This window comes from Oenanthe melanoleuca, chromosome 4 (genome assembly GCF_029582105.1).
Source record: "Oenanthe melanoleuca isolate GR-GAL-2019-014 chromosome 4, OMel1.0, whole genome shotgun sequence".
Taxonomy (NCBI): Eukaryota; Metazoa; Chordata; class Aves; order Passeriformes; family Muscicapidae; genus Oenanthe; species Oenanthe melanoleuca.
The window spans coordinates 42,603,829-42,616,218 of record NC_079337.1 but is presented as its reverse complement, the minus strand read 5'-3'; the positions used below and the strand labels follow the sequence as shown (position 1 = coordinate 42,616,218).

General features: G+C 35.4%; 1 protein-coding gene across 2 annotated transcripts in view; it reads right to left on the bottom strand.

The window, feature by feature from the left end:
* Positions 1 to 12,390, bottom strand: part of SGCZ (sarcoglycan zeta) — a 177,369-nt gene that overhangs the window by 5,709 nt on the left and 159,270 nt on the right. For both annotated transcript variants that reach the window (XR_008840326.1, XM_056489730.1), the window contains exon 6: positions 9,428 to 9,551. Coding sequence is in view for 1 of the 2 variants with exons in the window: in XM_056489730.1 (XP_056345705.1) it covers positions 9,428 to 9,551 (124 nt within the window). In the remaining variant the exon portion in view is untranslated. The remainder of the gene's footprint in view (positions 1 to 9,427; positions 9,552 to 12,390) is intronic.

The following is a 12,390-nucleotide window of genomic DNA, read 5'->3' as shown; positions in this document are numbered from 1 at the left end:
ACAAGCAAAGCAAAGGAATTCATTCACTGTTTCCCATGGGTAGGCAGGTGCTCAGCCATCTCCAGGACAGCAGGGCTCCATCACATATAATGGTGACTTAGGAAGACAAACATCAGCACTCCAAATGCCCCCCCCCTTATTCCCTCTTCCCCAAAAAGTTTTGTATAGTGAGCCCGATGTCACAGAGTGTGGAATGTCCCTTTGGTCAGTTGAGGTCACCTGCCCTGACTGTGTCACCTCCCAGCTTCCCATGCAGCCCCAGTCTCCTCCCCAGCATGGCATTACAAGGAGCAGAAATATCCTTGGGTCTGGGTAAGCCCTGCTCAGCAATAACAAAAACTTCTCTATATTATCAACCTCGTGTTCAGCACAAATCCAAATCATTGCTCCATACCAGCCACTGTGAAGAAAATAAACACTATCTCTGCCAAAACCAGCACAGCTTGATATACTTGGAATTCCAAAGAAGATAAGAAAAAAACTATTTCTATGGAAGCTAGAGATATTAGAATATAATATATGCAATAATAAAAAGCACTTCAATATAGAAGACATACATGCTAGGCAATCCAACAAAATACAAGATGAGCTCTTTATACTTTTGGAAGATTGTGTGACTGGGCATTTTAACAGCTTAGCAGCAGTGATGATGGGGAAGGATCGTAAGAAATCTGTAAAACAAAATTACATGGATTCTAAAAGACATGTTTTGATTCAAACAAGAATTAACTCAAAAAATCACAGGGCTTATGTGGCAGAGATCTGGCTGGAGTTAAATCTCTTGAATTTTATTATATTATTTTGTGAGCTCAATAATTTTTCTGTTTGCTTACATCAGGTCAATCTATCTACAGTCTATCATTGCAGGTGTTCTGTGGTGTACTGCTCCAAGACTTCAATCCAGAGCACCCTACTCTGCTGTGCATTAAAATACAATGTAGCTCAGTGATTTTGCTCATTAAATGAAGTGATCTTTATAAGCATAGCTGTGCAGGCTTTTCCCCAGGTAATTACAAACCTCACACTGTGACGTACAGCAATCCACTTTTATCTTTTTTACCATAATCCTGGGTGGTAGCTGTCAAGCCCTGTCCCAGCATCAACCCCAGAACATCTGGTCAGCAATGTGGATACTAGGGTATGGTGCCTGAGAAAAATTGAACTGGCTTCTTGAGAGGGTGATATCTGCTGCTGTGAGCCCAATTTAATCACATCCCTATAGCTACACCCTGGTGAAACCTGAGATGAAGAGGATTAATAAAGATGATTTAAAGGCAGTATTAAAATCTACCCTGTGCATATGCTGTCAAGGTTATAAATGAAAGATGAAATTTATAGAAGCAACAATAATTGCTACCTATTAGTTAAGTAGGAATACAAATATACCACCAGAGTAGCCCAATTCATTAGGATTTTCAGAGAACATAGTACATATTTGAGGAGCTACCTTTCCTGTCCTCTGATTTGATAAAAACTGAAATTCATGGCTGAAAAGTCCTCCAACACCAGCAAAACTTAAACTGCTTACTGTTTCATGTCTAGTGTTATCAGGTATCTAAAGAGAAAGAAAGAAGTGGCAAGATAAACAATTAAACAGTATGGTGTTTCTAGGGAACACTACTGCTAGATGACAGTAGTTAATGGAACTACATGTTCTTTCTCTAATCTGTTTTGCTGTGAGAGGTATAAGATAAGCCATTTAACACCCCACATGCATCAAGGCAATGTAGGCCAGTCATACTCTTTCTGAGAGTCTCACTCAGCAGATAAATAGGCAGAAATAAAACCAAAGTCTTCATCCATTCTTGAAACTTTGTAGGAGACTGAATGACATTGCAAGATGAGAAGGCAGCAGCTACTCAGAGAAATGTTATTTCATGGAGAGCAGAGTGCTGAGTGGCATCATTCTCTCTAAATACTTAAGGTTTAGAAATCCCAGATCACTGCTTTGTCATGTGCATATTAGTACAGAGAAAAATACATTAGTTCTATAATGTTTAAAAGCAGATCTGATTTCTGACTAATTAAAATATCAAACTGAATCAGCCCGTAGTGTATGTGATAGGAATGGAAAAATGGCACTCTTTTTATATACAATTTTTCCCAATGAAGATCTGCCATTCACCTGGTCATCAGACTGTATTGTTAATCTGAATATTGAGAGAGAAAGGGAGAGGAAGGAAAGCCAGAAAATATAGATTATCTGTAAAACAAAGAACTAAATTTAAGGAGCAAACTTTCAGTGGGAAATATGTAGGTATGAGGTAAAAAATCAAATACTCCTACAAGCCTTTTAATACAGAGTTATGAACCTGTCCTGTATAAAATTCTCCAATGGGTCTTAGTCAAGACAGTAAATGACAGTTTAAATTCATACAGCCAAATTAAAAACTTAGGAGTTATAGACAATAAAGAATTTTCTGTATCCATGTACTCTTTGACTAAACAGGCAACTCTCTAGGGCTGCAAAGGCATATTTCAGGTTTAATGTAGATAAGAAATGGCAGGAAATGAGGAAATGTGAAAGAAAAGAAGGAAATCTGAAAGGTGGGTTTTAATCAACCAGTATGAGAAGATACTGTAGTAATGTCTCAATAAATAAACTTTTTGGATTCCCTTAAATATTCAATTACTCTGAACTGTAGGAATGCAAGTATTTTTCTTAGTCTTTTTGTTATTCTGCATAGCCTATCAGAAGTATTCTACAAAGAGGATTATACAGATTAGGTCACTAGATTCAACTATATAATTTTCACATGTTGATGTGTTTCAATATTCAAGGTTAAGATGAACTATAGGATAAATTAAAGTACTTTAGTTCACATGGACCATTTATTTTTACACCTGTCTGTGGCTTTCATTAAATTTAAATGCTAGTTCTGAGAAAAGGAACAAAAAGTCATAATGAAAAATTAAAATATTAACTTGATAGGATATATACTGGAAAATTTAAGCAGATGGCAGCACAATATCTGAAACCATATTGATCACAATCATTAATGGTTTTGAGGAACAGTTAAATAGTGAAATTAATGTAAAGACTGAGATGAAAATGAATATATTAAATATTCAGAGAAGACCAAAATATCTAGTACAAACTGTGTATTAAAAATGCATTCTCTATAATACTAGGATCAGCTGACCACAAGACAACTGAGACCTTCAGGCCTGAGGGTGGTGTGGTAAATGTTCTCTTTTTATAGATTATACCTGGTACACCTGTGCAGAGCCACCCTGGCAGCACTGATCCCATTCCCATCTCCAGGTTATGACTACAACCACTAACAACTGAAAGGGATTTGAAAAATAACATTCTATACATTAAAAAATAACACTGCACATTAATGAAGTGGACAGTTCATTCTTGAACGGCAAAATTTTTGTTTTGACTCATCGGTACCAAAAAGGTGTTTGTGGGGGTAAAGTTTTTAATATTATTTATATATTGGTACTTCTGAGTTATAACCCCAATACACTATATGGATGCCTACCAGAAAAACACTTTCTGGTGTATTTATTCTTTCTGCTATGGAAATAATTTTCATTATTTGCAAATTCATTCAGTCTTGGACAGATGTGGATTCTTTGTGGTTTATGTATAAAATCCAGCAAAAATAAAATGTACTTGGAATAGTTGTGCTTATTTTACAGAGTACAAAACCTTTATTGTCCTTCAAATAATCATTAGTTTAAAAGGTGAAACTAATTTTTAAAAAAATATTAATCTAATAAATTATTGATTGTCACTTTTACCTTTCTAATAAAATTCCTCATGGTGTGGATCTTGAAAATTTGACCATGAATAAACATTTTAAATTTGGGTGTTGCCACTTAAGTTGCTTTACTTTTGTAGTTTTTTATTTTTGATTGTAAACTGGTATAAAACACTGGGGATTTTTTTATAAATTAAATTACATATGAATAACTGGTTTGAAAATGAAAGTTTTTTTTGAATAATATGTATTCAACTATCTGTCAAAACACCCTAATAGAATTTTTAAACCTATAATTAAGAAATGCAGAAAAAATTCCCTTCATTTTCACTAATCTCTTTCTTCACTGACAACAGTAAGAAGTCAACTGCTTAATACCATGAAAAAGGTTTTGAAAACAAAATGCAACACATGTATTAGACAATATTTGGTGAATAAACAGTGGATCTTTGAGCTCTAGAGACTGCCATTGCTTATTGTCTATTAAATTCAATTCATGGATGCATAAATTTATTTTTTTGCATACATTTAATCTCAGACAAACATAACTTGGTTGAATTGAACTAATCTATGATGTTTTTGTCTTTGATCAGCCATTCCTCCATAACTATGGCAAGCAGTGTGTACAACAAGGTAATTCAATTTCAGTGTATCTACTTAAATTAAGAAGTCCTTTCCTTTTTTATTTCCTGCTTCAGAACATAAAAAACATCCACAAAAATGCCACCAAGTGCTTTAAAATGCTACTATTATTTGAGCTTACAAGTGAAGATTACTGCAGTTTTATTAAATATTAATAAATCTTAATTATTAATCTCTGTGTTAAATGCATCTCCTGGATTCAGAACTAGATAGGACTATAGATCAAATGTTAGTACTATATGCATTTGTTAGACTCTACAAAATAATATTGTCTGTGTGTTTCATTAAATGTGCTCTGATAAAATGGTAAATATAAATTTGGCTTCTTGTCTGCCACACTGATTTTGAGTAAAGTTTGTCTGTTAAAGACTATTGCTCATTTTTAAGGTGACAGCTATAAGCCTTACCATAATGAGGGATCAGCCTCATCATGCCAGAAACAACAAAATATACTCTACAAATGATGCTGTGACAGAGTGTAATTAGACCAGGAAATACAAGGGCATAAAAAAGCAATAGGAAAAAGGTCATAGACAAGGTGATTAATGTGAATACATTTGTAAAAATGAGAAGCCTCTGTACATCTTTCTTCTTTTATTGACTTCATCTTTGACAGTCAACAGGATGCAATGAAAGTGCAGAGCCTAACTTGCATAGAAGCTCCTTGGAAAGACACATAGCAGCTGCTCAAGCTTCCCAAGGGCTGAGCCTACTTAGCAGCCTTCTCTTCAGAGACTGCAGCAGTCAGTGTCCCAGGGAGCTGTGCAGCCCTTCAGAGGGGCCCCAACAGGCTGGAAAGAGCAGAGAGAAACATCCTGAAATTCATAAAGGCAACTGCAGGGTCCTGCACTGGGGAGGAATAACCTCCTGCACCAGCACAGGCTGGGGACTGACCTGCTGGACAGCAGCTGTACAGGGAAGGACCTCAGGGCTCTGGTGGACACCAAACTGTCCATGAGCCAGCCATCCATGAGCCAGCCATGTGCCCATGTGGATGAGAAGGGCAGTGGTGTCCTGGGGTGCATTGGGAAGAGCAGTGCCAGCAGGCTGGGGGAGGTGATCTCTGCTCAGCCCTGGTGGGGCCACATCAGGAGTGCTGTGTCCAGTTCTGGGCTCCTCGGGACAAGAGAGACATGGAGCTCCTGGAGCAGGTCCAGTGCAGGGCAACAGAGATGAGAAAGGGATTGGAACAGCTATCTTACATGGGAAGGCTGAGGGAGCTGGGTCTGTTCAGCCTCAAGAGCAGACATCTGGGAGGGGACCCCATCAATGTCCATAAGTGTCCACACAAAGCGTCTCAGAGAATGGATCCACACTCTTCTTTGTGGTGCCAAGCAACAGGTGGCAATGGACAGAAACTCTTTCACAGAAAGTTCCACCTAAATATGAGAAGGAACTTTACTATGTGGGTGACTGAACACCAGCAGAGATTGCCCAGAGAAGTTGTGGATTCTCCCTCACTGGAGATATTCAGGAGCAGTCTGGACACAACCCTGTGCTGTGTGCTTTAGAATGGCACTGCTTGAGCAGGGAAGTGGGACCAGATGAGCCACTGTGACCAATTCTGTGATTCTGGATGGTCAAAACTATCACACTTAGTTGTTAGGCCAACGAGTGGACAATATCAAATAGATGTTTCAGCTGCTATCTTTATACAATCATATGTTTCAGGGTCAATTGGAACATTTTTATGTCTAGTAAAATCAAGTGTCTACAGAATTCAAAATTGATTTGTATTTTTGCATTACACTTTTGTGTGACAAAGCAGTAATGAGCAAGCAGTCATTATGCCAAGTTTTCAGACAAGAAATTATCTTTTTCTTCTTATGTGAACCAGTGGAATCAGCTGTAGCCTGGAGCTTCACATTTCATGTTCCTTGTAAACGACTGCTGCTTTAAACCATTGGTTATGGTTTATTTATAGAATAATATATAGTTCACAATTAAATGCCAAGTTATAATTGAATCAAAGGATTCTGCTGATGCCTCAGCTCACAACAGTGCAGCTCAAGAGCTTTAGAAAGGGCAACAGAATCTGAATCTAAATTACAGCCCCTAGTATTCAGTCTGGGATCACACATTATAATGTATAATAAGACTAAAAGGATTATTATAATACTGCAGTAAATAAAAAGAAAATGTATCGAACAGCAGAATTCAGGATGCTTGCAGAGGCATTCAGTTTGTGATGTGGGAGGCTAAAGATTATACTGCATAGAAATAAAGCTGGAAAAGTATTTCATAAACACATTTAGGGTCTGAAAAATATTCTGAAGTTATTCTTAAATCAAAGGAAAATCTATGTTTCATAGTGAGTAAATGCATAATGTTCTGTAACATGGCTATAACTAGTTGATTCCAGGTACCACGTAGACATTTTCTGTCATAATAGGGCAATAGCTTTGCTAGAGAAAGAAAATACTAATTAACAAAACTTTGATGAATTTTTGAAAAAGCTTTCAAACATTAAAAAATTAAAATTAGTTAACTAGGATAAAAATAATAAAAAAACCCTTGCATGTCTTTCTAGTACAAATTGTCTTATCATAAAAATGGTTCACAGATCAATTCACAAAAACAGGAAGGAAGAAACTTGACTGATAAGGCATTCAATTCTCAGGCTAAAATGAAGATTATTTTTAATACAGATACTTTGTCATTTTAGAATGTGTTTTCTTAAAAATGAATAATGATAAAAACTTTAAACATTTTTTTTATTGTCTGCTAATCTATGGTTTATCTGTTGGGCTGTAAGCAGGAAAAGCAATCAATATTTTGTTGTGTAGATATTTAATCCATTTACCCTGGTTCCTCACACCTCCTAACATGGCCATAGTAACTTTGCACAGCAGACAATGCTGTGGTGCTTGTTTTATACCTTCCAAGGTGTTTCTGCATTTTCCTCTAACCCTCTCCAGTGGGAGAGATTAAACAGTGGATTGTAAAGGTCTTGGTCAGATCCTTGGATAGGATTTCTCTGTGGATTTGATCTACAGTTCATTTGAGATCTTACTGAAATTGCAAGCATTCAAGACTTTGAACTTTGTCAGATGTATATTTATTGAACAGTTCATTAGGAAAGAGTGGAGAAGGGTTAGTAATTTGTTTTCTGATAATTTTCAATCTAACTTCTGTGTAGGAAATCATAGATGTGCAAAGTGTTATCGAGAAAATACTGATTTTTAATAAGAAGTTCAAAAACTTAGCTTTTCACTGGCATTTTTTATTACAAAATGTTTAATACCAAATTGAGTTCTAGTTCTGAATAATGCATAATACAGGCATTATATCTTTTCTTGGATTCCCATTGTCAAAGTCCAACTGAAGTCATAGGACATTATTTCCAAAACTACCTTTCCAACAAGGTATAGTAAATACTTAAGAAAAATGAGAAGTCATGCAATTAAATCACAATGTTGATATGGAGAAAAAAACCTGATGGGTCCACAGATAAAATATTTGTATGAAGAGGTGTATGATACAAAACAAAGAGAATATAGAAACAAGGATTGTTTAAATAATAATGGAAGACTAAGAAGACGTAGCAGTCTTTCTGTTGGCTTCTTTTTTTTAAATTTTAATTTTATTTTAGATTTTACCTTTACCCTCTGGAAATATCATGAAGGAAAAGAACAAAGAAATACATCCTATTTATAAAATTTATGTTAATAAATTTAGGAAACACAATAGATTCAGCCAGGGAGGGATTTATGAAGGGAAAAAAAAAGGTTACAGGAACATCTAGACTCAAAAATACCCACAGAAAGGACAATGGTGAGACAGGAGAATATTTACTATTAAAAGAGTATTATATTTTTTACTTCTATATCAGCAATGTTAGGAAACAGTAAGAGAGGTGGTAAGTAAAGATGAGAGACTGGGAGAAGAGCTGTTTTTGGAGAAACTCAAAAATAAGGTGGGGCATGTGGTATATAAATATTTGAGACTCTGAATTAGGAAAACATAGTGCTTTAATTACACTGGACAAATACTTGCATCAATAAAAAAATGTTTTTAAAACAGGCCTGTGATACAGTATATTGACCAAAATGTTCCTGTCTGCATTGTAATGCAGAGTGTGCATTCCAGGGGACTACCTGTCACAGATACAAATGTTGGTTTTGTTTGGTTTTGCTTATGTTGGATTGTATGTAAAATATCTGGAAACATTTGGTAGAGAATACAAAGTGCAAACATAAAAGGCAAAAAATTTCTAAAGAGCTCCATTCACATTGAGATTTTTACATTATGGATTTCCAAAAATGCTGTAATGTAGCATGCCCCTCTGAGAACAATTTGAAAATCTATCAAACTCCTCCAAAGTGCCTAACAGAAATCTGAGATCTCTTGATAGCCTTCAACAAGTTTTTTTTGGTTTTTTTTTTAGTGTATCATTTACAGTCTGAAGAAGAAAGGACTCCCATATCAGCAATCCTTCATGCATTTCTGCAAAACATAGATTATCATCCCAACAAGTGATACAATTTTGAGTAATCTTCATGAGTTCACACAGGTTTACATGTGAAGAATCTTTATTAAAGTCTTTTCATGTCAATCACTAATCACTGCTCTCTGAAACTAGACACTAAAGAAACAGGAGAGAAAATATGATGGGAGTGCTCTGTCTCTCTTATAGAGATAGCAAAATATTAAGGAGTTAAATCACAGGTAGACCAAATTTGTTAAACCTCTTAACTATGGTTTATTGATGCATTAATCCAAACTTCTCTGTCTTATTTTGACAGATTAATCCAAATTATGCTTTTACCAGTATCACTTAACCGACTCTGTTCCATGGAAGCTTTTCCTTTGAATCTTGATTTACAACTAAATCTGATCTGTATTAATTTAACCAAGTTTATTTTCAGTGTGAATGAAACTTAGGGATTCAAATATTTGTAAAAAAGGAAATAAGTATCAATAATTGAACAAGCTAACCCCAAATTACTTTAACAAAGGCAAATGCAGAACACTTCTTGTGTTGTTTACCTTGCTGCTGAATAAACCCTCCTCACACTGTCTGTGCTATGCTCAGCAGAGCTGTAGGACATTTCTCTGCTGGCTGAACTCACCTCCCCTTCTGTGGACTGTAAGTGCAGTTCTTTCCTACAGGTAGCCTTTAAATCTCCTGCAGCTGCATTGACTTGCACTCCTCTGGGTGCTTCCATCACCAAAGATCTAGTAGGAGATTCAAGTCTGAAAGACAAAAACAATCACTGAGAAAAAATGCACTGAATTAAACCACCAAAAACTTCCCAGCCTCAAAATCCATGATGCAGGTAGATATTAACATATTGTGAAAGGTAACAAAGGAAAACCAGATTATATGTGTGATTCTATGACTGCCTTTTATGACACAAAGATAGAAAAAAAATGTGAAGCATTTAAGAATATACTGATATAAACTTATCTTCTTAGTGATGTTCTCTGGCACTAGCACTTAATGCATCCAACTGTACTAATTCAGAAATATTGATACTTAAGAATCTGCACATCTCTGTTAATGCTTCTGTAATGACATTAACATTCTGTAATTAGTTTAATACTAAAATCTTCTTAGTGACTGATAACAAACGTTTAACGACATAAAGAGAAAACAAAACCTTTAAATGCTTTAAATGATGTGAAACTGGTTAAAATTACTTTGCTTTGACAGACTCATTCATGTTTTGGGTTTGTTTAGCAGTATGAAGAGAGGAAAAGAAAATATCTTATTTTGCTATCATTTGCAGGGTGTTGTATGGTTTTTCTGTTCTACAAAATATTATGCTCATATAACCCTGTTATAGTAGGTTTAAGAACCACATCACTGCTTCTTGGGATCTTTACTCAAAGCAATTCTTGTTCTACTGTCAGTCTTTCTGCTTCTCACTTCCCTGTGCTCAAGATCCTCCATCATCCTTGATGCAGAACTATGATACTTTCTTAGCTGTGCTTTCTCACAATATTGTAGAGATTCCTCTTAAAAAGGGAAGTACTAATGCAAAGGTTTTGTAGAAAACATGCTCACAAGCTGAATAGGGAAATGACAGGATGAAAACTGTATTGAACTAGGAAACAATAATTCCAATTTCGATTGTGTTCAGTTGCAGACTTATTGCATAGCAATCTAATGGAGGGAGACAATTTTTTTATCTATTTATAACTTAATAATATATTAATATAGGCAGGACACAGTTCCACTTTACTGAACAAAGGCTTTTTGTAAGATGAAATATGCTAATGATAAAAATGTGCAGACTGAGTAGCTTGAAGAAAACACTGTATTTCCTGCTTCAGCAAAGTGTCAGTGTCATAGCTATCCAAAAATATAATAAGATACTAGATGTATAGTGGAGAGAGTAGTTTGACAGAGAATTTGGTGCAGAAAAGCCAGATGAAATCTGTCAAGAAATGAAACAAGAGAATTTCAAAGTATTTCAACTGTTGCATTTTTTAAGTACAGAAACCAGTACTGGATTACCATTTTAAAAATAAAAGTGCCACATTTGCATGCAAAGAAAGTCACTGAGATGGTGTCTGTGAAAAATTTCTGTTTGTTGCATGTCACTGATACTCAATAGGGAGAGGAGAGGAGAGGGAGAGGAGAGGAGAGGAGAGGAGAGGAGAGGAGAGGAGAGGAGAGGAGAGGAGAGGAGAGGAGAGGAGAGGAGAGGAGAGGAGAGGAGAGGAGAGGAGAGGAGAGGAGAGGAGAGGAGAGGAGATGAGAGGAGAGGAGAGGAGAGGAGAGGAGAGGAGAGGGAAAGGGAAAGGATTTATTCAACAAACAAAATGAAGCTATTAAAAGCAGATGTCCACATAGAGAAAAAACAGAATTTGTAGAAACTGTTATATAAAAAATAAAATAATACATGAGATGCTTTTAGATAAGAGCAGTAGAAAAATATCTCTCTGCTACTGCTAGGCCCTTTTCTTTTTTTTTTCTTTTTTTTCATGCTTTGTAGGGAGAAGTTGATAGAAGGTTCCTCAGTTCTTTGAACTGGGGAAGAATCCAAATATCATTAATTATTTAATGACATACACAAGTGCTTTTCAGGTGGTGGTTGTGAACTTCTGATGGCTACAGAACAGCAGAAAAAGAACTTCCAAAATATTTTATAAATGATGTAAAGGATAAAGTTTAGAAATTAGGTTCCTGATAGTACTCTGTTGCCTTTACGAGGTTTTACCTTGAACTTAAAGGGAAATGAATGGTTTAAATGTTAAATGATTTTATTCTTTCATTCCATATTTTTCAGCAGCTTATCATTGTGATTTATAACCTACTTTACAGGAATAGTAACATTTCTCCTTGGTTTCAGTTGCCATTTCATAATCATAAAGACAAAAGTGTTCTTAGCTACATTTATTGCATTGAATTCACATGTCTCAGCCAAGTCATAAATATTTCTGGTTTCATAACATTCAAATCCCTCAGACCTAATTAAAACTTTTCAGCAGGGGGACAATTAAAACCTGTTTAGGGGCATCCAACAAGAAACTGTTGTTTTCTTTGATAAATAAACAAACTTTTTACAGTATATAGCTTAGAGTTGTTTAGTCTAGTTTCATCACAGTTTTTCATGATGTACATTAGCATAAATAACTTTATGTTTGTCAAAAAATAAAATATTTGGGAAATCAATTTCTCAACTTGAGAAGTTTATAATATCAGCCTTCTCCACACCATGGAGAAGAATTTTTTTTAAACAATAGAAATTCCTAGCAATCTTTGGCAACCAAATAATGTGGTAAAGTGTCTAGGAATGACTAATTATTATCAAGGCAGATTTTAAAACACTACCCATCTATTAGCAAGACTGAATGCCTAAATCTGTTTTACAGTTCTAATTTACTTTTCTTATTGTTATTCTTTGACTGATCTGCTCTGAAAAGAGACTTCAGCATGCTACTGCAAATGCAAAAGTCCATGCACACAGATTATTTCCTCAATGTTTTGAGATAAATTAGGTTTTATGTACAACTTCTTTATGATATTTTTTCCTTGCCATACTTCTGATACATTTAATCTCTACTATAAACTCATGGTAACACT